Raw genomic sequence first — 25655 nt, forward strand, 5'->3', positions numbered from 1 at the left:
TTCTGTATTGCCATAAAACCTTGGGATATTCCTTATGAAATTTTTACCTTGATTCCAGTTCAAGAAATTTATTAGTAAATATCATTAGAAATTACATATAAAAATAACATAACATATTCTTATATTAAAATGTTACTATAATCACTTATTATGCGATTTCGCAAAAACTTGAGATTCAGAAGGGGTGTAGAGCTCTAAGAAGCAACATGGAAATGAGAGAAAAACAAAGGAATGCCCAATAGAGAATAAGATGAGTTAAACAATGTTGATTAAAAGGGGAATTTTGAGTTTTTTAATCTGTGCTGTTGTTCAACTGACATTGGTCTTGTCATCTGACAAGTTTGGTTTTGTCTTGTCATTTGACAAGTTTCTTCTTCTCTTCTCAATTCTTGCATCAAAAGTTCTTTTTTCCATCTATGACATCATCAAGTAATCACTCTAGATAATATATTCTAGCTAAGATATGAGCTTTTCAAGGAAATCTCAATCCTCAGCTAGCCGGGGTCATGTCTATTAAAGAAGCTTTAAGTTGGTTTAAAATGCATCGCCCCACTGAGAAAATTCAAATTCAGTCGGATTGTCTCGTCATAGTCAATGCAATTCAAATGGGTTTAGAAGGTCATTCGTATTTAGTTAACATATTATTTCTAATTATATTCATTTATTACGAGATTTAGACATGTGTTTTATCTCTTTTATTAAGCGTTTAACGAATTCGGATGCCCATGCTCTAGCAAAAGCGGTCAATTCTGTGTCTGTTCGGGGTGAGTAGGCATGTCCACCACCATTTCTTAGCAATATCCATTCATCTGATTTAAGGTAATAAAACTTGACATTATTTCAAAAAAAAAATTGCAATAATAACGATGTTGAATTCACTCATTAAAATATAATAATAACGATAATGAAGTGATTCATTAAAATGTAATAATAACGATGGTGAATTTATTCATTAAAATTTAATTATAACAATGGTGAAGAATAGAGAAAACGACCATTTATTCGATCATTAAAATGTCATAATAACGACGGTGAATTATGTATATAATGACCATTTATTTACTCATTAAAATATCTTAATAACGACGGTGAAATTAGTTATTAATGACGGTCATTGTTGTCCTAGTTATTTAATAGTAAGGACAGGTTGCACACGGTCGTTGTTTAGTTTTAACGATAGGACACGATATACCATCATTAATACCTTTAATGTCAAAAATTGTAACAAGGATGGATGACGGTAGATACAATCGTTATAAGTTAATAACGATGGTAATTAACGACGACTCTCGTTATATATCGAATTTCTTGTAGTGAATATTAGTTTTGAGTTTAGTTTAGTGGCTAATGAATCATTTTTGGATTGACACGAATTTTTTTGGATTGGGTTAGGGGTGACATGTTAACTCCGAAAATAACACGAATATTTAAACTTATTATTGTATTCTCTCGTGTTTTACATGCCATATTTATTAATAAAGGTAATAAAATTATAATTATTACTTGCAAACACGACTCGAACCTCCTATATCGTTATAAACACATTACATGGCCTCCCCAATATAATACTAACATAATTTTTTATGATTAGTGTTAGAATATTAATCCAAAAATTACATAAAATATTTAAAAGTAGTATCATATCCTCCTATATTTTTAATAGTCATCATTAATACTCGTACATAGTAAAATTACATGTAATACGAAAAAACGATGCGAAATCGACACTAACTCGATTAAGTTAATATGATTATGACCAAAATTTTTTAGATTGAGTTATGGTTAATTCACTTTGACACTAACTTAAAATTGAAATGACACGAATACAATACGAAATCGATAATTGTTACTTCTAACTAAAAATGTCATATAATTAAATATAAAAAGAATAAAAGAAAATTCAATGCCTTTTAAAAGATTTCTAGTCACTACGTAATCTGTTGGGGATCTTCAAGAAACAGATAAGGAAAAAAACCTCACAAAATCTATAAAAGAAGGAAACCAACCAAAGAGAATAAAAAAACCATTAAAAATATAAAACACACATAAAACAATAAAACATATACTTATTAGCTGTATTTGTCTTAATGGACCCATAAGCATATTTGTTAGTTTATATATGAGTTGATTCAATGCCTTGTTCAATTTTGTTACTGCATAACGATTATAAAATTAAAATACACAACTGAAAATATATTATTGTAATCAAATTTGACTTAATTAATTCTATAGCCTATTGGCAAAGATACGTGGCAAAGAAATCTGCTTGATTTGTTTATTAAAAAAAAAAAATTTAATCTTTTGCAATTTGTACATAAATGACTAATAAAAGGTAAATGAATGAAAAATAATAAGAAACAATATAAATATAAAAACCCATGTGGTTTCTCAATTTATAAATATAAAAATGTGGCATTGTTTTACAAAGTTAACAACTACAAAAAAATTTGACTAACCACATTAGTTTTGGATGACATGATAGACTTTAATGATTTGGCACATTGAATTGTTTATTTGCTTATGTGTCATTCACTTTGATAAAGTGACATGTTGGCTCTGTTTGGTAAAGAGTTTTTTAAAGAAAAATTAAACGTTTAAGCTATTTAGAGGTTTTGACTAGTCAAATATCTAATAGTGTTGTTTGGTGAATAGAGGTTTGAAAGAGTTCATTGGATCTAAAAAGCTAATTTTGAGAAAGCTTATTTTAAGAGTTTTTTCAATTAGCTTATTGCTCAATCTCTTTTTATGGATATTTTTACTCTTAATTAATACTCTTTAATTTCAAATAAATGACTTATCATGTCCTAATTTATCATTTTACATAAACAGCTATTAGCAATCAACTAAGTTTTACCAAACAAGTTCACACAATCCGCTAGTCAGATCAATTAACCAAAAAAATAATCAGCTAATAGCTAACGTAATAAGCTATCAGCTAACAGTTAATTGCCAAACAAGGCCGTTGACTTGATGATATAGCGTGTTGATTTGATGATATTGTGTGTTTATTGGATCATCTCTTATTTATTGGAAAATAAAAAAAAGCTATCGCAAGCAAATCTTTTACAGAATCCGAATAGCAAAGCATAATATCAACCTGTTGCGAGCGTAAATGAATTTCTTATCTCTTGGCAAATTCAAACTGCATGTTTCTTATCGTCTCACTCTATCCTATGACAGCCAATCTATCATTGTTATTGCCAAGAACCCAGTGTTCCATGGCAAGATCAAACATGTTGAAATTGATTGTCACTTTGCTAGAAACCATGTTGAATAAGGTTTTCTAAATCTCACACATGTCAGTACACATCATCAACTGACATACATCTTTACTAAGCAGCTAAGCCAATTGCCTTCTTTGTCCAAGTGGGTATTGTTATGCTCTCACAAGCTCCGTCTTCAAGAGGCATGTTAACAAGCTCCGTCTTCAAGAGGCATGTTAACATATAGGTTCATATATCAACTGATGCATTCCATATATCATACATCTTAAACTAGCTGATCTGTTCATTCTTTCTGTTAAAATAGTTACGACAACTGTTAGTTACTTTTAATAGTATTAGCGCCACCATCAATGATCTGTTAATTCTCTTGCTTCTTCTTTTTCTGTTTTGCTTATTATGGAAGCATTATAATATGTAGATCCTTTCTTTATCATTTCTCAATCATTTAAGTAAATAATATTGAGTTTCATTTCTTAACATTTATTTCTTTCCTTCATATTGCTTATAGCTTTATCTAATTATCAAGTTAAATAACGCAATGTTTAGTTGTAAACATTGTCTAAATGTTATCTTAGCTCAAATAAACTAACTAAAAAAAATCCAAAGAGCGTTTTATCTAGAATCTTTGCATTAGATATACATGAATATGAGCAGTCAAATAAATTTAGCTAAGCAATGTTTTAAAGCAACACTTTTTGAAAAATGATTGCAATAGATAATCCATGGTGTAGTGCAAAGTATCTCATCTTTAATGCACATAATTTCAATATTCTCATCTTCATCCTTAAAAATATGCTAATTTAGGCATCACATAATTTCAATATTCTCATTTCTATCCTTAAAAATCTGCTAACTTAGGCATTAGAATGGAATCGTTAGATCCCGACCCCTCGTTTGACTAATTTTTGTGTCTTATTACAGGATATCTCAGTCTTGAACCACACCTCGCGAGATTCCTCCTAAGTTTTCCGCATCAAGCGATTATTTAGTGTTTAGTATTTTAGGATGGTTGAAAATGGTATTGTATAGGAAGAGCATTTTAAGAATATTTAGGATACTAGGGGCGTTTTAGTATATTTAGAATAGGTAGACGGTTTTGTGTTTAGGTGAGATCTCCATATTAAAATGGGAATGAGTGGTTGAGTCGAGATTACTGGGTAGAGGGGAAATAGCCAAAACAATCTTAGCAAATAGCCAAAATAGAAACTATATATATATAAAAGAACGAAATTGATTTTAAAAAAAAGAAAATGAAATTGAAATGATTAGTCATCTATATATAATATAAAACAGTAACGATGGAACTGAGGTGTCACTTCCTCTTTTTTACTGATAAAAAATATAATATAATATATAATATATTAGTTTTTATTTTATTATTATATTTATCTATAAAAATATTATTTAAAGTAAATGTGAAAATCAAATAATAATATTTAATTTATATAACACATTTATGTCATTAATTGTAATTATTAGATTGTATTTTTATTAATATTTATATATTAAGATGAATCTGTGCATCGCACGGGCCAAAAACTAGTTTTTTCTTAAAAGGATTATTATTATTAGTATTATTAAAAACCAAAGTTAGCCAGGAGAGTGCGGATTTAACCTTAACGTACAAAATGATGCAAATTAACCATAACGTTTCCAAGCAAGATCAATTTTAGTTCTACGTTATCAGAAATTTAAAAAGACTGGACTGTTTTTTAGACTTTTCAAACATCAATTATGTCTGATATATATAGTGGGTTATTAACATAATCCTGATAAAACGGTAATAATTAGGTCTGCCACATATAAATTAATCATAATTTTTTTTTATCAAATTATCTAAAATATTTATTGTATTACTAACAAAAAGTTACGAAACTATTTCAGTTTATCGATAAACTTATTTGAAATATCTCATGCGACAGTTGAATAACAGTCATACCGTTTTTTTCAAATTTTTAGTAACGTAAAACTGAAATTAATCTTACTTGAAAACGTTAGGGGTTAAATTTACACAATTTTATACGTTAAAACTAAATCTGTACTTCTCTTAAAATGATAGAACTAAATTGGGTCTTATCCTTATTATTAATAATAATGAATTTTGTATACGCATCGATGCTTCCTTATTTGATCATAGGAATTTATTATTTTTTCAAGTGGTATATATATTTGGTCATTGGCTTGGCTCTTTGTCCATATTCTAACATTCAAAGAATCAAGTTAGTTCTACTTGAAAAATCTCCCACTCTCATTTGAATTGGTCACAAATTCTATATTTTGAAATACATTGCGTAAATTAATTGATATAATTTCTACACTTTTATTTCTTAATACTAATTATTGAAGTGATATACATTTTTTTTTAGTTGGTGGGACGTAAACTGCAGTAAAAAATTTAAGAATTATTCTTCACTCCTAATATGTGAAAATTAATTTTCTCGATTACGTTTCGTGAATCTTATCAATAAAAACATAATAATTACATAAAAAAATTTCTTTATATTAATTATTTTTCAATGAAATAGCATGCACCTCAATCCACCGGATCATCATAAAATTACTCAATAAAACTTGACATTTTGTTTTTCCATAATAAGCAAAACTATTGTTAAACGGAACAAAATATGTCCAAAATTTATATTATCCTTTTTACATTATTCAACTTCTAATCGGAAAATAACAGAAAAAGAAAAAGAATATATATATTCTAACATTTCCAATATTTCTAACATTTCTAACATGTCCAACATCATCGTACTATCTTCATTATGCACAATAATAAAGTTTGGCCTTCTTACTGTATGAGCCATTGGGGCCCTTTGATGCAGGTTAGGTGGTGCTAGGTTCCTCCTTGGTGGAGGTGTGGGTTGTCATTGAGGTTGGAGCATCAGAATCTCTTCATTTCTCTGTTGATGACCTCCGACGGGTTATTAGATCATATTTCACACTTCTAATTGGAACCTCTCCATGGATGCTCTCATCTCTTCCACAAACTGCTGGTGTTGCTCCCTTAGTTTGGTTCTCAACAAGTCTTTAATCTTCTTGTCTTGTACCTATATAGCTTCTTGTGGTAACCTCGATTGAATCATTGCTAAAAGAAGTCTCGGGTTAGGAAATGATCGGCTCAAATAATACAAATTCATGGTGATAATGATGATTTTAATCTTAAACCAACAAAGAACAATCTCTTCACTAGCCAAGACCAGTAGGAAATAATCCCAAAGATTGATAAATCTTGCTTCCAAAGAGAAAATTGTGTTTGATTTCATAAAAGTTGTTCATCCTTATATAAAAAAAAGGGGTTTAAATACATCCCTTAACTAGATAAGAAAAGACCCCAAAATTCTTACTAGGCTTACAAATTTGAATTACGCACTAAGGGTAAAATGGGAGAAACTAAACAAATGGTAAATCAGTAAATAGGTCTAAATGGAAAAATAGTAAATGTTAGTTGGAAAAACAGTAAATAAGTTGGGGGAGACAATGCATGAATCATAGAGCTTGGTCGCTAAGGCAGCCCACACGATGTGTGATGGTTGACACGCCGTGTGGTCCTTCTGTTGTTGGTTCCCGCTCAGTTGAAGTCTCCCAAATGACGTGTGATGGGTTGAAACGTCATGTGACCCTTTCCCTATTGGTTCATCCTCATTCGAAGCACCCCACATGATATATGATGGGTTGACACATCGTGTGGCCCTTCCCCTATTGGTTCCTCATCTTTCAAATCGGTTCACATGGCGTGTGGAATATTTCACACATCATGTGATTCCCCCATCACTCTTCGTTCGACTTGCTTTTTGAGATGTCCTCATCACAACAACATCCTACAATCAACAACCCTCATCACACCCACAACACTTCGAATCACCATTCACTTCTCAGCGACCATCACAGTCGTTTGTCACCAGTTCATACCTCTTCTCCAACTGGCACGACAACTCTTACCCCGAATTACACATAACCCCAATCTTCAATTTCCCACCCTGACATTCCTCTCCCTATGCAATAATCGCCCACAACCGACCCGTTAGGGTTTGCCTCAGCCTAACTTACAACCTCCTGGTTTGATCCAGACCTCAAACCAAAACTTAGATTATCATCATCCCTCCATGGCTGCCCAACTTCAGAATACTATACTTATCTCATACCCTATCCCTCCCCAACAATTCACCATGAATTATACCTCCCTCATTTACTCTAATAACCTCTCAACATCAATACTTTTTCCTCACCATCCCATCAAACATTACAATCAACATCAAGTTAACACCTCACAACTTTCAGTCATCGAAAATGAGCATGGAGATAATTCTATTGTCACCGTCTCTATGATCATATCATTAGTAATACCCGCATCCACTCAAATAAAGAATGACCAATACACTAATTATTGTATTTTTAGTCCGACCATACGAAATCCTTTTGCTCTAATACATAACCTTCGTTATTCTTGCTCTTTAAAAATTATACAACATAAATGGAATTTCTACTTTATTCTTTCACATTTATTTGTATGAAATCCAATTTTATAAACCATATCAATTGATTGCAACTGATATATTTGAACATACCAAATTGATAGCAATTTTTTCCTTTTTCGTTTTTTATGTTTTTTAATCTTATCCCCCCCAAACATATCCATCCAAAACACACATATATAAAATATATCTATATTTATAGATGGCAAACACCTACATATTTAGGACATGTTGCAGGACACATGTTGTCCTGCTTGTCTATATATATATAATTTATTAATATATTTTTTATTATAATTACACAAAGATAAATGAAGTGTTTAATCATTCTTAGTTTTAACGTGTATCGGATCCTATCATAACTAATGCACCGGATTCCATCAAACTCCAAATTAAGCGAGAACAGTATTAAAATGAGTGATCTTTTGGAAAATCCTCGTGTTGCATTCCAAAATTTACGTTAAAAAAAGCTAATAAATAATTAATTAAGTTATGATTTTAGTGTAGCTGATGAAGTATAGTAATTATCTATTCTGAAGTATTTATTTTTATAAGCAGAAAAAACCTTTTTAGTGCAGGTAGTGGGTAAGAACGAAGTCGTCACTCATGTGTCTGTATCTGAATTCAAAAAACTCAACTCTTTAAACCCTAAAATTAGCAAATAAAATTATTATATAATAGACCCACTGGGATTTTCTTAAACTATATATAGGCTGCTTTGATTCCATCAATATTTTTTACACACTTGCTTTTATCCACAGTTGAAAATTACATGTAATTTGACTAATCATAATTAAGAAAAGTTCAATTTGACGTCTGGAATATAATTAAGAAAAATCTCCTCCTCCTTGCCTATATATATGAGATTATTTGTTTTCATTACAGCAACAAGAAACATTAACAATGGTTTCGTTACTACTTTCGGGTTTAAAGTCTCTCGTGAATTCACATGTGCATCGTTTTATCCATCGAGATTTTCATCATGTTGTGGCTAGGATGACCATCCTCGACACATTTCTTTTTCTTGTAAGTAATTATATATTCTAATTTATCATACTATTCTTAATTAGTGTTAATTACTATACTAATTAATTTATTTGATGCTGCTGCAGATAGTGCACTCGGTGGATAAGCTAGGGATATGGCCTAAGTTACCTGTTTTCTTAAGTTTGATTTACCTGGCTATGCGCCGCCATCTTCATCAGGAATACAACCTTCTCAACGTTGGTAAAACTCCGGTGGGCGTGCGGTTTAATCCGGTGGATTATCCGTACCGAACGGATGATGGAAAGTTTAATGATCCCTTCAATGAAGGTGTAGGAAGTCAAGGAACTTTCTTTGGCCGAAACATGTTACCTGTTGATCAGAAAGATAAGGTACGAAGGGAAACTCTTCTTTACTAGCGTTTCTGTGTTTCGTGATAAATTTTGTTAATTTGATGATGTGGATGCAGCTGAAGAAGCCGGATCCGATGGTGGTAGCAGCAAAATTACTAGCAAGAAAAGAAATGATAGATACAGGAAAGCAATTCAATGTGATAGCAGCTTGTTGGATTCAGTTTATGATTCATGACTGGATTGATCACTTGGAAGATACTAACCAGGTAACTCTCTATTCCGTTTAGAACTTGTGAACTTACAACCTGTCTAATTTATTAGTCCTCTAAATTTGTTTAAAGTAAATATTACTTTCTAAATTTACTTAGCCTTTGTTTGGGAGTTTGGAGTTTAATGGAAGAGAGAGTTAAAACTTAAAAGGAGGTAATGGAAAGGAAATGGAAGTGATGGAAAGGAAAGTTAAAAATTAATGTTGTTTGGGAGTTTATAGGATGGAAATGGGGTTAAATGTTTAACCTCGTTTGGGATTTTAAATATGGAGGGGAAGGAGGTTAAATTTACTGACAAGAAATTTTAAAAAACTTTACGTTACTCCCATTAATCTCCAATTTGGAGATTAGAGGAAGTAAACATTTAACCTCATTAATCTCCATTTACTTTCAAAAAATAACTCTCAAACAAGGTTAACTTAATACTTAACCTTTCATTACTCCCATTTACTTCCGTTAACCTCCTCCCAAACAAGGGCTTAGAGTGATCCATTTACTCTGAATTTTAGTGGCGTTTTTATTTATTTATTTTTTCAGCGTTTTTACTTTTATCAACTCAATTTATTTATCAATAAAATTCCAAGAGTTACAGTACCATAAGTAATTATTTAGTTTTCATTTTTTAAATTGATAAGCAAGATAAAAAAAAAAGTAATATTTATATTATTTCTAACAATAATTATAAATTCATTTGACATCTGAGCAATTGTACATGGTTGTATTACTTTTTTCTTGGTAACCACATATATATATATATATATATGGTCAGGTTTTAAGAGTTGGAAAATAAATAATTCAAAAAATAAATAAAAATATTAAAACAATAAGAAACAACAACTTCAACCCTTGGGATTTTGGTCAATGTCTAGTTTATTTTATTTTGTTTTTAGATTTCTTTTAGATGCTCTTTTCCTTTATATATTCAATGTATTATTCTTTTATGCATATATATCAAGATTTTTAAATTTTATGCTACTCAACTATTTAGCCTCTTCATTTATTTCATTTATTATTATTTTTTTATATGTAAGTATAAAAATTATTATAGTTATATAAGTAAAAAAAATGAGATCATGGAGTAATACACCCAATCAATTAAAAGAGGGAAGCCTACCACTTTATTAGAAGATTATTGGTGTTAAGAATAAAAGTGTATAAATGACATCAATGGATTGATAAATAAAAATATAATAGAATTTCTGATAAAAAAAACTTGTATTTTTAATTTTCAAATATAATCAATATACTTGTAATGAAATTTATGTAGCATATATATAGACACCAATATTTTTATCCTTATATATATCAGTATAAAAAATTATTTTTATTTTCTAATTTTTTTTATTCTCATTTACTTATAATTTAGGGCGGTTTGTTTTATATGTAGTTGTTGTTTGCTGTTACGGTTTCCTCTTTGCTGTTGGAAAAAACTGTTTTTTTCAAAAAGCAGGGATTTCATGCATTTTTGAAAAGCTCATTTTCAAGTGTAAAATGCAAACATAAGTTCACTAATCAAACACTTAAAATTTTCACTTTTAAAGTCAAAAGGCAAACAGTAGCATGAAAATGAGCTACCAAACACTCTCTTAATATAACTTTACTTCTAATTTTATCATTTTTAAAATATTGTCCATTCATTTTCTTAATGAAAAAAGAGCTAATACGCGGCAAAATAAAAGTTTAATAATTATATAAAATAAATTAATTATTATATATTAAAGAAATTAGGATTATGTTGAAATAAAAAATAATTTTATCATTAAAAATAGGCAAAATGTAATTTATTATTTTAAATTTTATTTAGTCCAACATTAAATAGTCAAAAGAAACAAAATTAAAACTTAAAACTATATAATTATTTCTCCAAAAGCACATAATTGACTTCTATAATATGTAAGGCATAAAAACTAACAAATTATCCTATTCCAAATATAAAGTATATGGTTTAATTCGTGTTATTTTCATGATATTATACAGATTGAACTGATAGCTCCAAAAGAAGTTGCAAGCCAATGTCCCCTTAGTTCTTTTAAATTCTACAAGACAAAAGAAGTTCCTACAGGCTTTCATGAGATAAAGAGTGGTGCATTGAACATTCGTACACCTTGGTGGTAAGACCATTATACTATATTATTGAAGATCCATTATATATATGATGTAGAGAGATTGATAATATTAATTAATTAAATGGATATTCAGGGATTCAAGTGCAGTATATGGAAGCAACACAGAAAAGGTAGAGAAAGTGAGAACATTCAAAGATGGAAAGCTGAAAATATCAGAAGACGGACTTCTTCAACGTGATCAAGATTGTATCGCAATTTCTGGTGATGTTCGCAATAGTTGGGTTGGTGTTTCTGTTTTGCAGGCTCTCTTTATTAAGGAGCATAATGCAGTATGTGATGCTCTTAAGAAGGAATATCCAAACTTAGATGATGATGAGTTATACAGGCATGCAAGATTGGTAACATCTGCTGTAATTGCAAAGATTCACACTATTGATTGGACTGTTGAACTTCTTAAAACCGATACTTTACATGCAGGAATGCGTGCCAACTGGTAATTAAACAAAATGATGCATAATTGGAATAAGTTGTTTACTTTTTTTTTTATCGAATTGAATTGAGTTCGGTAAACTAAAATCAATTGTTTAGTCAAATTTAAAATATTTTTCTTTTTTTATTCAGTTCAATACAATATTTCCATCTATCCATTCCAAGCCTAATATTTTTATTCCATTTCAGGTATGGATTGTTGGGAAAGAAATTCAAGGATACATTTGGACATGTAGGAAATGCATTCCTTGGAGGTCTAGTGGGTACAAAGAAGTCTGAAAATCATGGAGTTCCATATTCTTTAACTGAGGAATTTGTGACCGTTTATAGGATGCATCCACTCCTACCCGATACTCTTGCTCTTAGGGACGTTTCAGCTCAAACCGGTCCTAACAAATCTCCACCCTTGCTTAATCAGTATGTATTTTATTTATATTATCATTAAAATTGATGATTTGAGTAGATAAATTGATGTACATATAATACACAGGATGCCAATGGAGAACTTGATAGGGTTGAAAGGAGAAAAGGTCCTACCTGAAATTGGATTCACTGGATTATTGGTGTCAATGGGTCACCAAGCCTGTGGTGCACTTGAGCTTTGGAATTATCCTCAGTTTCTTCGAGATGTAATCCCACAAGACGTTGATGGCCATGAAAGGCCTGATCATGTCGATCTAGCTGCACTTGAAGGTACATATTTATATTATTTGACTTGTTTAATTAATTAAACGTATACAATTAATGAATTTATATGTGCAGTTTATAGAGATAGAGAGAGGAAAGTTGCAAGGTATAATGACTTCCGTAGATCTCTACTTCTGATTCCCATTTCCAAATGGGAAGATCTAACTGATAACAAAGAAGCTATTGAAGTACTAAGAGAGGTGTATGATGATGATGTGGAAGAGCTTGACATTTTAGTTGGTCTTTTGGCTGAAAAAAAGATAAAAGGATTTGCCATTAGTGAGACTGCTTTTACCATATTTCTTCTGATGGCTACAAGGAGACTAGAGGCAGACAGGTTCTTCACAAGCAATTTCAATGAGGAAACATACACAAAGAAAGGATTTAAATGGGTGAATACAACGGAGAGTTTGAAAGATGTAATGGATCGTCATTATCCTCACATTTCAGACAAATGGCTTAACTCTACAAGTGCTTTCTCTGTTTGGGACTCTCCTCCTAATGCTTACAATCCCATCCCTATCTACTTTCGTGTTCCATAGACGAAATTTGGCATCCATAATCATATTATATATAATATGTTGCATTCAATCTCTTTATTTCTTTATTTACTTGTTGTATTTCAAGTTATAATTTTTGTGTTGATATTTTCATTTGAAGTTCAGTTTATACATTGATTGATATTATGAATTTTCATTTGTGAGGATTTATAGTGATTTGTAATTATTAACCAATATGTAATAGGTAATGGGATTCACATTACCCACTATGTTGGAATCAACCATTCCCCTCCTTATTCTAAGGAATCAAATTGATTCCATCCTTTATGTTATTTTTTTTTCTCTCTATGCATTTTTTTTCATTAAAATTGTCAAATACATGGTTTTCCATTGCCAAATTCAATTTTCGTGCAGAAAATATAGTGGATAAACATAATTCAACATATAAAATATAATAGATAACTACATAATAATTTTAAAATCATTTGAAAACTTTGATATTTATGTTATTATTATTGATATTATTATTATTAAACCTTATTATGATTATTATTATTAACTTCTGTATTGACTCCGATTCCAAACTAACCAAACAGGTTCAAATGGATTCTGATTCTGATTTCATATTAAACCAAACATAATAAATAAATTGTGTTTCCGATTATGATTCCATTACATTCCGATTCCGTAGTTTTAACCAAACGTCCCCTTAATATTGCAATGCCCTTTCATTATATTGTCAATAAATTTTAATAATATAAGAAATATTTTACGACATGTCTAGCGTACTATGTTATTATTATATCCCATCAATAATGTCATGTGACACTTTCAATTAGTAAAATATTATTATTGTGTAATTAATTATTTATATATTTTTAGTTAGTTATCTATATGAAATCCTAGATTATAAATATAAACTCTAGACCGTAAAAAATAAACCATAAACCTAAATTATAAACCATCATTTTTCTAAAATATACGACGTTTTATTAAATTATTAGTTTGACACATAGATGATATGGTATGCTAGATGTATAGTATAATATCTCAATAAGTAGGTTCCAATCTTTCGAGTAATTTTTTCAAGTTTGTGCCATATCCAAATTAAATGGGATGAAAAAAGTTGCTTCTTGAAGGGTCTGATGATGATGTATATATATGGGTGTACAAAAATTTCAAAAAATAAAAAAATAGATCGGAAACTAAGCTGAAAATTAGGTTAAATAAGATTAATAAATTAGTGTATGCTTTTCAATTCTAAAACAAAATTACAAACTAACTCAAAACACAATATTTACGTGCTTTAGTTAATTATGTATTTGTCTATGAGCGAGTAGAAATATTTTATTGAAGTAACCAAAAATAATTACAAGAGATTTTATGAAACTCACAAGCACAAGAATCACTAAAAAAGACTTTTAATGAGGATAAGAAACTATTTCATTAAAAGTATATATATATATATATATATATATATATATATATATATATATATATATATATATATATATATAATAGTTATAATGAGGGTACTAGAAACTTCCGTGGTGGCCTTCGATTGCAGATATCACATGTGCGGGGAATGGTCATTGAGAACACGCGTAACTTAGAGAGAGAGAGAGAGAGAGTAGACCTCTTATACAGGGGTATTAGTGGGTCAAATCCACATATGTGGGGCTGGATGAGCCCAACTGGACTGCTTGCTTGGAGAGCTTGTATGTTTGGCTTTGTGGGGTTGGCCTATATTCCTTATCAAGTAGTCACTCTTCCCTTTTTCGAAGCGTGTTGTCAAACCATTTTATGTGAGTTCTTTACGGAATGCCTTTGGGGTGAGGATGATCAGGCCGAGTGTCGGAATTTGCTGGATATGTTATATCCATCAAAGTAACGATGGGTGTTCACGGAACGGTGCTGAGATGCCTTAAAGAGGCGTCCACAGAAATCGCAAGTGTTTTTTTTCCAGGAAATACGTCAAGGATATTGGAGCAGGAGATTTGCCGTGAAATAACAATTAATAGTACAATAAATTTGGTAAAATACCTTGGGGTTCCTCCTTTTCATTTGCGGGTTTCTAAATGCTTCCAACATATGTTAGTTCAGGTTCAGAGTCACTTAAGTGGATGGAAGTCCCACTACTTGTCTATGGCTAGTCGTACCACCCTTATGTAGTAGCGTCATTGATTTCATCGTATAGTATACAAACTTCCCTTCTCGGTATGAGCGTTTACCGAAAACTAAATTCACTCAATAGAAGGTTCCTCTATAAAGGGTCTGAAAATTAGAAGCGCGTTTATTTGGTACATTGGGACACTGTTTGCAAGCCAAGAAATGAAGAGTGCTTGGGGATGTGTCCGACTCAAGACTTTAATATTGTGTTGATTTCTAAGCTTAACTGGAGGATCCTCATTGAACCGTTGACATTATGGGTCTAGGTCCTTCGTAACTGATATGTTGGAGAAAAACGGGTTTGAATATGTTTCGGAGGTGTAGCATTCAGAGCCATATTTTGAACTATGTAGTTAAAAAGGATTCTCTCCTTCGGAAAGGGCTTGGTAGGATGTTCTCGAATGGCAAAACGTCCAAGTTTTGGATGCATAAGTGGGCCGGGGATAATCAACTGTCTGCTTTGACTCGAGAATCACCGTCGGCATGTGTTAATCCACATTTTATGACATCTTACTAGCAAACGGGAGGTGGCTGGGACTGGCACTCACTGAATAATTATCTCCATGCAGAAATATTGCTTCGTCTGGCCTTAATAGCGTTTTCCCTGAATCAGAAGAGGAGGATGACTGGTTTTGGAGAGCTTTGAACTCTAGGCATCACCCTTTCATCTAATGTAGTAGACCACATATTCGAGCATAATTAATCCGCAGTGGCAAGTAGTTTCGTGCCTTGGGGTTTCGGAACGCATCCGTTATTTCACTTCTTATGGACGGTATTTTGTCTAATGTCAAGCAAATGGATCGCCACCTGGGAACTGATGCCTCATGTGGTTTATGTTTTACTCCAGAGTCTAGCCTGCATATTTTTTGTGACTGTGGTGCGTTAAAATTAATTTTGGCATGACTTGATTCAGAGTGGTGATAGAGGGGTTTTCTCTGGGACAGATTGGGAGAGTTGGCTGTACAACAATCTGACAAGCCAGGAGACAAGATTTGGGATGATCTGGCCTGTTGTGTTTGTAATGATTATCTGGTGGCTTTGACATTGGAGTTGTCAATAAGTTTAGATGCAAATGCTTCCCATTGTAGCAATAAAGTCGAATTTCTTAGGAGGCAAGTTACTGAGTTTCACAATGCTTTCAAGCTTGAGCAAAGCATGGTTATGAGGTCGATTAGAGAGATTTTGGTTGGTTAGAAGCCTCAAGATGGTGGTTGGGTTAAAATGAACAATGATTGTGCTAGTAAAGGAAACCCGTGTTTAGCCTCTGTAGGGGGAGTGTTACGTGACTCTAGAGGGATGTGATTAGATGGCCAAAGCACGGAGCAGAGACATCACGTTTACTGGTTAATCGAGAAATGCGAACAATTCTATGTTTGGGAGTGGAGGTGAAGATTGAGCATATGTTTTGTGAGGGAAACAAAGTTACGGATTGGATGGCTAACTACACAGGACGGTTAGTCTTGGATTGTTACTAATGTGATATGCCTTATGCAGACATCTAGAAGATTCTTGAGGCAAATATGGGCAGTTCCTGTCTTTTTAGGAGGACTCGAGATTAGCTTTTCTTAGCTTTTGTTTCAGGGTTTTAACCCCTCGTGGTAACAAAAAAAAATAATGTATACATAACTTTAGGGTGTTGTTATACTTAGCCACAAATTCCCACCCCTAGCCCCGTGAAAGGATGAAAATGCCCTTTCATTGGTTTTGGGTGGAAAAAGCCTCTTTTTTTTGCCTTCCCGACACACGGGCGTGTGGCTATCACGCCTCACCTTGTGGTCGGGCGTGTAGCTATCACGTCCGACCACACGGTGTGGCGTGTGGCCATCACGCCCGACCACACGGTGAGGCGTGATAGCCACATGCCCGACCTCACGGTGGGGCGTAATAGGCACACGCCCGCGTGTCGGGAGGGCAAAAAAAATTAGTCCGCTATTCAATTAAACCCGTAAATACCTGTTACGTGTTCAAACTACACAATTTTAATTAAAACCCGTAACAATAATATAAGTTAATGAATAAATATTAACTAAAATTAACAAAATAAATTAGCAAAATAAAAATTTAGTTAAACAAAATAAAATTTACAACAACTAAACTTAAACAAATTAAATTTACAATATAAAAATTTAGTTAAACTAAATTAAACAAATTAAAAATAACAAAAATTTAATTAAATTCAACTAAATTAAAAAAAAAATTGCCCATACGCCACACGGGCGTATGAGTATCACGCAGTCACCATTGTGAGGGCGTATGAACATCACGCCGCACCACAGGTGACGGCGTATGAATATCACGCCGTCACCTGTGGTGAGGCGTGAGGCTATCATGCCTTCACCTGTGGTGCGGCGTGATGTTCATACGCCGCACCAGAGGTGACGACGTGATCTCCACACACCCCATGTCCCGATTTCGATTTTGAATAACAACAAAATCCGATGCAAAACACGTCCAAAAAACATCAAAATCAAACGGAAATACGTATCATAGGTCCCTTTCCTTTACCGATCCATGTTTTTATTGATAAATTAGTCCGGATTAGATTAAAGAGAGTTTAGGTTGTTTGAGAGAATTTGAAAATTCTAAAAATTATCTAAAGGTATTTCAGTCTTTTCATGGGGCTTGGGGTAGAAATTTGAGGTTGTGTATAGTAATTCACTAACTTTATCCTTCAGCACGTAATCGAAATAAACCAAGTGAGATGTAATTAAAATTTGACCATTCTTTTAATATATATATATATATATGGTAATTAATTTATGTCTCTATATTTTGACAAAACATACTGTTTAGTTCATATATTTTCAAAAACACATGGTAAGGTCCCTACCCTTTTTCTCAGTGAACTGTTTAGTCATTCCGTCTATTTGTTAGATTTTTTACCGTTTATGACTCCGAAAATGATTAAATTATCATTTACTATTTACCTTCAAACTTCAGAAAAGGAAATTCAATTTAGAAGAAGAAGCTATTTGTATGGAGAATAAGAAAAAGAACAGATCCAATGCTTACGAATTTGAACGATTAAGAAGAAAATTAAGAAGAAGAACACTCAAAGTTGCTTTCAGATGCATTAGAGTTTAAAGGAAAGGGAAATAAAGGAAAAGAAGAACGCAAATCCAAATTGACTAACAGAATCTTCATATGAGTCTAACGGCAATGACTAAACAGTTCAGCGAGAAAAACGTTAGGGACTAAACAGTTCACCGAGAAAAACGTTAGGAACTTTACTGTGTGTTTTTAAAAATACAGGGACTAAACAGTATGTTGTCAAAATATAGGGACTAATAAATTAATTACCCATATATATATTAAAATTCGATTCCCTAACATTGGCAACCAAGAACAATTTTATCCTAACGTTGGCAAGTTGAGTCAATTTCAAACATCGTTATAAAACATATATTTTGTTCCTTATTCCGCACCAGTTACATATCAGTTACTTCTAATTTTTTTTACGAGTTTTTGTGATTTAGTAATAGAATTCTAGATTAATATTTTTAAATTCAACGAAATATTGGATTTTTTTAATCCAACTCGTACAAAATACATTATAATTTTTTAATTTTTATTTTTTTTACGTCTATTCACGTGTTTGTGATCTGTTACTAATAAATGATAAAATGACACATACGTGGAGTGTAAATGCCAAGATTCGTAACTAAAAATACAGTTTGATGAATTATTTCTCAAATTGATCCAATTTGCCAATGTTACAAGTAAAATTGGTTTTCGCTGCCACCATTAAAGGTAAAATTACACTATTTAACACTTTAGGAATAAAATTGCCCTCGACGTTCAAACGTTAGAGTATTTTTTATATATTTTATTCCTTTATTTATTTTATTTTATTTTAAATATTTCGAATAATACAAGCATTTTGATGGGAAAAAAAAGGAAGAAGGAGAGAATGTAAAGTAAAGAAAATGATTGAGGATGCGTATAAAATCACCGGATACACTAGCCGGAAAGGAAAGTAGACTGTCCCCATTTTCATCTCAAAACAAAAAACACTTCCTTCCTTTCTTTTATCTTCTCCAAATCGACCCACCACTGCACATTTCATTTTCATCTTTTCTCATCTTCTTCTTCTACCGTTTCTTGCTTCCAATTCCCAACTTCTTTCTGTTCTAACTAATCAAGATTCCAGGTTTTAGGGTTTTCTGCTTTTCTTTTCCCAACTAACTTCAATTCCACTCATTTCTACATTCTTTCAAGTTCTTCTGCCCACTTTCCAATTGAATCTCAACTTCTTGGTGCTTCTTTTGTTGTTTCTACTGTTAATTGGTATAATCTTGACATCTATTCACTTTCTTTCTTGTTTTAATCATTAACCGGATACTTTAGATCTCAAATTTGTCTTGAATTCACTGCGATTTGATTTCATAGTAGTTGTTAATTGACTACTCAATGTCGCAAGGTTATGCAATTGAGCTTTATTTCGATCCGGCGCTAGAAAACCAGGTCTTGAAGGCCTGGAACGTTCTTGCTCGACGCCAAATCAGTACTCAACTCATCGAAATTGAGTCTCGGCCGCACATAACCCTCTATGCCAGCACTTATGTTGAGCCTGGAAAGATTGAATCTATCGTCAAGTCTCTCGCCTCAAAGCAGGAGCCTCTATCTTTATCCCTCTCCGCAATTGGGGCACTCCCAAGTGACAGCAATGTCCTCTTCTTGGCTCCCACACCATCAATTTCACTACTCCAGTTTCATACTCAGTTGTGTGATGGATTGAAGAAGGAAGGGATTGATATTACTGAAGAGTACCGTCCTGAGTCTTGGATTCCTTATTGTGCGGTGGCTGAAGATGTGCCGAAGGCGAGAATAGCTGAGGCATTTTGCGTTTTGAGAGATTTGAAGTTGCCTGTTGCTGGATATGCTATGGATATTGGGTTGGTTGAATTCTCACCTGTTCGCGAATTATTCTCATTTTCTCTTGGTAATTCAGTTGAAGGATGAGAGTTTTTTTCTGTCATGTTGTTTCAGTATGTTACTTGACAATTTTAGAATTTTAGTTTCTTTGTGTTAGATTTCATATTGCTTTTAATGTAGGTTTGCTATACTAATGGTGCTATGTTAAAGCATCCTAGAGAATTTACATTGATGTGCTCATGGTCATAATCTGCAAATGATAAATTCACTATTTCTGTCTCTACAGATTTGGGGACAGGGCAATACTTTTCTTTGGTTTAAATTCATGTCATCTGTTGAGATTGTTTTTGGTTTGTTAGATTTGATTATCCTCCTTTGGTAAAGTACGTAGAGAAATATATGTGTCAGCCTCTGCTTAATAACTGCCATGTATATATATATATATATGGCTGTTCGATTCTGTCTATATCTGACAGAGAAGATTAGCACGGTGCCTGTGCAAGTACGACACTCACTAATTGAGAAACCATAGTTGGTCTTAGTCCAATAGATGGAACCAATGTAGGAGCCATATACATGCAGTTTTTAGAGTTTGCTCATTTTTCTTTTCTGCATCTTCAGTTATGGAACAAGTTCATGAATGTTAATATAATGCCTAATTTTGCAATCTTGTGGCTGAGTTTCAGTAGTTTGAGTGATGATCATTTGCATTTGGAAATCTAAATATGAAGCATATGCTCTTATTTTATGGTCTAGAAATCTATTTGTGCACATCTTGGTTGTGTAAAGTTGCAAATGCTAGTATTAGCTGCAATATTCTTGGGTACATTTTGTTGCTCAACCCTGCATTTTGAGGGTGATTGGTATGCTTTTCTTGTTAATTCTGAAAGGCATATCATAGTCCTGGTTATATCGAAACACCAACTCGGATCAGGATTGTGCCTGTACTGATTTATGTTTTGGATAATCAGAAGAGAGATGTCAATAAATTGTGCCTGTAGTTTTTATTTCCATCCTCTGTACTTGCTGAACTAGTCAGCTGACATAGAAAAATTGAACATTATTAGTAAGTGAAAAACAATATGTATTGTTGAGCTTCTAAGTAAACAACCTCTTCCTGAGAAGAGCCAGCAACATATCATTCCACAAATCAATAGGACCAGGCAAACACCAATGAACACAATCATTATAACCTTTCATCCATTTGTTACCCCAGTAAGCTCCTGGGTGTCCATCTGGTCTCATCAGCATAGCTCTAGTTACATCTAAAGCTTCAAACTTCTTTCCCCTTTGAATTTTGTTTACTCTTTCAAGCTCCTCTACCTGCATCGTCCTAAGTTCCCATTCGCGAGATGTTAAATCGATCTTGCTTTTTCCAAAAGGACTTGTCCTGTTGCAGCTACCTCCTGTGTTCCAAAAACCATCCTCAAAATGAGATGGTGAAAATGTCCTTAACAATGTCACACTTCCCTTACATTTCTTGCAGCTATTAATGCGATTCAATGCTGCTCGAAATATCATACGTACAGCGAAATTAACGCCTCGGTCTGTGATATTTGGTTCATTACAATATACACATGCTATTACTTTTCGGTCTTTATGCAAGTATATCGGTCTGAATAACCAATGTCCGGCTGAAATGATAATGTAATCTATGTTATTAATGGCTCTACTCCAGCTATTATCAACCTTGTCAAGATACAAGTCGAAGACGCCTGAAGAAGAACCGTTGATCATTCTCTCCTCGCCGGATACAAGAAATTTTGTCCAGAGGATTTTAAGGGTGAAATCATAGGAAGGGAAGTGCCATATTCTGTTTCTGTCTTGAGCGTCCTTGTAAACATCAATTGGAACTTCCTCCTGCAAGATTTTTAAGTTGATGATAAGATTCAACACAACAAAAGAAATTGGACTGAGTTTTGATCCGAGTTTTAATTAAATTTACCATATATAAATTTACGATATACTTATAGAATAAGGAACTAAAAAAATTCCCTATAACTCCGCACATTGTAAATGGCTTTGTTGATGTGGTTACTTATGGATGGTAGCTGTAAGTGCTACCAATGTGGATAACAAAGTAGAGAGGGAGAAGAGGATTAGTCTTCCAAGTCTGTACTTTGACTAGGGGCGCCAACGAGCCGAACCGATACCGAACCTGACTTGTAGAATGAAAAAAGGTCGGCTTGGCTCGAGTTCGAAGCTCGTTGAGCTTGGATTTTTTAAGCTCGGCTCGAGCTCGACACAAGTTCGGCTCGAGCTCAATTCTTTTCGAGCCAGCTCGAGCTCGTTTGGTTTTACATTTTCGAGCTTGTAATGGGCTCGGTTCGAAAAAAGCTCGTGATTTGGCTCGAGTTTAAAGTTCAAATTTAATATTGTTATTATCCAACTTAACAAATAATTTTCAAACTAAAGAAAAAATAAAAAGTTATTAGATAAACAAAATAAAATAAAATGTCAAAACAATTCAAATTTTTTTATGGTTGGCCCAAGTTTAAAACGTGGTGCATTTGGATAAATTATGTATGGGCCAAAAAAATTGTGATAATTTATTAATGGACTTATAATTTATGACTCTTAATAACATTTAAAATTAAAATTATTGAAATATGTGTATATAATTCGTATCAAGTGTTTTTCTTTACGATCTTGTGAGTAGGGTTTAGTTGGGAGTTAGAATGGAAGACTAATTACTAATTATTATTTCATGGTCATTAATTATTATTTTAAGTAAAAATTAATGAATAATATAAAATAATTAAAAAAATTGAGTCTGTCCACGAATTTAGAAGTCAAGTTTTAGAAAGCACAGATTCGACTCGTTAATATATGTTAGAGATAAAAATAAAAAATTATGGAGTTTAACTATCAGTTTAAAATTTTAGTTTAATTGATTTTTTTGACATAGTATAAGGTCTTCTTAAACCAAACGACCGAGTCTTCGAATTCTGACAACATTTGCACATGCTAGGATTGATCTATATTATACATGCTTCAAACTTATGTTAGGAAATGTGTCAAAAATATAATGAAAGCTATTATTGAAGCTTCACTGTCAGTTTAATTTTTTAATTCAATTGGTTCCTTACAATCTATCAAACTGATTCCAGACTCGACCCGAAATTTGACTGATCCGGAATTTGAATAGTTTAATTGGTTTTTTGACCATATATCAAGCTGATTCTAAACTTAGAACATATATTTGACTAAACTGTTTCGAATAGTTTACCAGGTTTTTGGCGGCTAGGTGCTACGGCCCTTTATGATTATAAGAAAGAGCAAAAAAGGGGTCCTATGGGAGACAAGACAAGAATTACTTAATGAGCAGGAAAGAATATATGCCAAATACTACAAAAGCAATCAATCAGGTTGCGTCATTAAAAACTGAACCAGCTAATCTGTAACTTGCACTAACTTTTATGTCTCCCACTCTTTTCATCACCAACACTCTTCAACATTCAACTTTCTGGAGTAATTTCTGCGTTAAATGTTTTCCTTTTCAACTGTTGCTTTTTTATTTTGGGACAATAGACGTTGACTCTAATGTTTTTAGGGTCCATTTGATACGTTTTCATGTAATGTAATTAATGTAATGTAATTAAAGTTATAATGTAATGAAATCATGATTACATTATCATGTTTGGTTGACAAATTTTAATAAAATCCATAAAATGCAATTATCATATACAATACGTATGTTTATATTAGTTAAATACAATTTTTATTTTTATTTTTTTACATTTTTTGCATTTTTCATGTTTTCTTTGAAAAAAAATTCATTTTTCACTGTTTTTCTCATTTTTGTTTTTTTTCCGTTTTTCCATTTCCATTTTTTCGTGTTTTTTCTCGTTTTACCATTTCCGTGTTTTTCATATTTTTTCTCGTTTTCTGCATTTTTTTTTCACATTTTCGCATTTTTCGGTTTTTATGTTTCCATTGATTTTTCGTATTTCGCTGGTAGTAATAAAAATATAAGGGCTAGTCGTAATGAGGATTCATGTCTATTTTGTTTGTAATGTCTATTACATAAATTTGTGAAGAAAAATTGAATGATGTAATGTTGATTCCATTACGACAAAAATGATATGACTAACCAAACATGGTAATGAACCCCCATTATAATGGTCATTCCATTACGACGTTCATTACAACGTACCAAACGGGGCCTTAAGGTATAAAATGATACAAATTTATAGTCTAATATTTTTAAACAATACCAATTATAATCAACTAATGTAAAATTTAAGGTACACGATTTTGACACTCTTTTAAGTAGTGGTGTTAGAAAATCATTTGAGTGCAATCATGTTCATGAGCGAAATGAAATTGAATTCTAAAGTGAAAGAAAGTGAAGTAACCTGTGACAAGAGACATAGAAGTGATTCCACATGGTTTCTAGCAACTGAATCACCAACAAACGCCATTATTTTTCCTCTCACAATGTCCAGAAATTCCCTGGAATCAAAGCTCGGAAGATCACACTTGTCAGGTTTCCATCTCCAGTTCAAAAAATCTGTATCTTGCCTTCCATTCCTGAAACAGTTCTTGGATTCCGGAATCGTTGCACAACTTGAATTTGTATATCTTATTACCCCATTCACCTCCGGTACCCAATTCCCCCTAAAGAAGTCGCACTTCTCATTATCTTCCTCAAGGTTAGGGTTATGATGATGGAAGTGGTTAAAAGGGTTTGGAGAATAAAGAAGAAACAAACTGAACCCTAAACAAGAAAACATCAAAGGAACTAACTTCTCCATCCCCAAGGCAAAGATGAAGAAGAAAAAGAGTTGATGTTTTCAAAGTGAAGTGATGGAATTCTAAATTTACTGAAAAGGGAAGATTCGGAAACGTCCATTGTTAAGAAAAGAATTAATTACAGGAGGGTCAAAAAAGGTAATGTTGTAAGATTCACCGCTGGATTGTAATATGAAAAAGGAAGTAAAAAATGAGTGTAGGATTTTCCAAATAGGTGATTCATTGCATGTTGTAAAGTGAATGGGATGGGATGGGACCTTGAGTTGATTAACCTGATTTATCGGCGAAGGTTAATCAAGATTGGACACTTGACTCTTCTTTTGGTCTCATATCAGTAATTTGGGCCTTCCTGTTTTTACCTTTTTTTTTCTCAAACACAAAATAAAAAATGCAGTGCTAGATATTTAATTAAAGCATGGTTATTTTCATATTCTTGGTCAAAACTCAAATTGACTTTTGTTATTATGTTCTAATTATGATCATGTTTAGAATTCGTTGGAAAGTATTTGTGTTTTGATAATTAGGGTTTACAGTTAAATCTCGATAAATGAATGTTCGATAAAGTAATAACCTCGTTTATATAATAAATTCTTCCGCTCCCGACTTGGACCAATGGGCTAAAGTAATAACCTCGCTAAATGTATTAAGTAATAAAAATATTTAAATCCTTAAGAGCCCAATGAAAATATAAATTACATACAATATATATATAGACCAAAACTTTTCAATCAATCAACTAGAAGAAGCATCGTTTCTTCTGAAAAAATGCATCTATAGTTGATTGTTTTTTCTTTCCACCTAAACCA

At 32.4% G+C, this 25655-nt stretch overlaps 3 protein-coding genes across 3 annotated transcripts; 2 read left to right on the top strand and 1 right to left on the bottom strand.

The window, feature by feature from the left end:
- Positions 1-8457: 8457 nt before the first annotated feature.
- On the top strand, positions 8458-13219 carry LOC136231904 (alpha-dioxygenase PIOX-like). The gene is made up of 9 exons (XM_066020926.1): positions 8458-8476; positions 8588-8728; positions 8815-9078; positions 9156-9305; positions 11286-11419; positions 11508-11867; positions 12053-12280; positions 12354-12556; positions 12626-13219. Exons 2-9 carry the CDS (start codon positions 8606-8608, stop codon positions 13090-13092), a joined length of 1929 nt encoding a protein of 642 aa, XP_065876998.1. The 5' UTR covers positions 8458-8476; positions 8588-8605; the 3' UTR covers positions 13093-13219.
- A 5895-nt stretch (positions 13220-19114) lies between these two features.
- LOC136231914 (uncharacterized) lies at positions 19115-20397 on the top strand. Its single transcript, XM_066020940.1, has one exon. It carries the CDS (start codon positions 19630-19632, stop codon positions 20179-20181), a length of 552 nt encoding a protein of 183 aa, XP_065877012.1. The 5' UTR covers positions 19115-19629; the 3' UTR covers positions 20182-20397.
- A 703-nt stretch (positions 20398-21100) lies between these two features.
- On the bottom strand, positions 21101-24895 carry LOC136233468 (xyloglucan O-acetyltransferase 4). The gene is made up of 2 exons (XM_066023134.1): positions 24453-24895; positions 21101-21954 (listed from the first exon to the last, which is right to left on the bottom strand). Exons 1-2 carry the CDS (start codon positions 24849-24851, stop codon positions 21193-21195), a joined length of 1161 nt encoding a protein of 386 aa, XP_065879206.1. The 5' UTR covers positions 24852-24895; the 3' UTR covers positions 21101-21192.
- Between the last annotated feature and the right edge of the window lie 760 nt (positions 24896-25655).

The sequence above is a fragment of the Euphorbia lathyris genome, chromosome 6 (genome assembly GCF_963576675.1).
Source record: "Euphorbia lathyris chromosome 6, ddEupLath1.1, whole genome shotgun sequence".
Taxonomy (NCBI): Eukaryota; Viridiplantae; Streptophyta; class Magnoliopsida; order Malpighiales; family Euphorbiaceae; genus Euphorbia; species Euphorbia lathyris.

What these genes read in the sequence shown, in the direction of transcription:
- LOC136231914 (XM_066020940.1), top strand. Translation starts at nt 19,630, where the DNA reads ATGTCGCAAGGTTATGCAATTGAGCTTTATTTCGATCCGGCGCTAGAA.
- LOC136231904 (XM_066020926.1), top strand. Translation starts at nt 8,606, where the DNA reads ATGGTTTCGTTACTACTTTCGGGTTTAAAGTCTCTCGTGAATTCACAT. An exon ending in GCAGGAATGCGTGCCAACTG is followed by an intron (nt 11,868 to 12,052) that starts GTAATTAAACAA and finishes ATTCCATTTCAG; the next exon opens with GTATGGATTGTTGGGAAAGA. An exon ending in CGATCTAGCTGCACTTGAAG is followed by an intron (nt 12,557 to 12,625) that starts GTACATATTTAT and finishes TTATATGTGCAG; the next exon opens with TTTATAGAGATAGAGAGAGG.
- LOC136233468 (XM_066023134.1), bottom strand. Translation starts at nt 24,851, where the DNA reads ATGGAGAAGTTAGTTCCTTTGATGTTTTCTTGTTTAGGGTTCAGTTTG. An exon ending in TTCTATGTCTCTTGTCACAG is followed by an intron (nt 21,955 to 24,452) that starts GTTACTTCACTT and finishes AAAATCTTGCAG; the next exon opens with GAGGAAGTTCCAATTGATGT.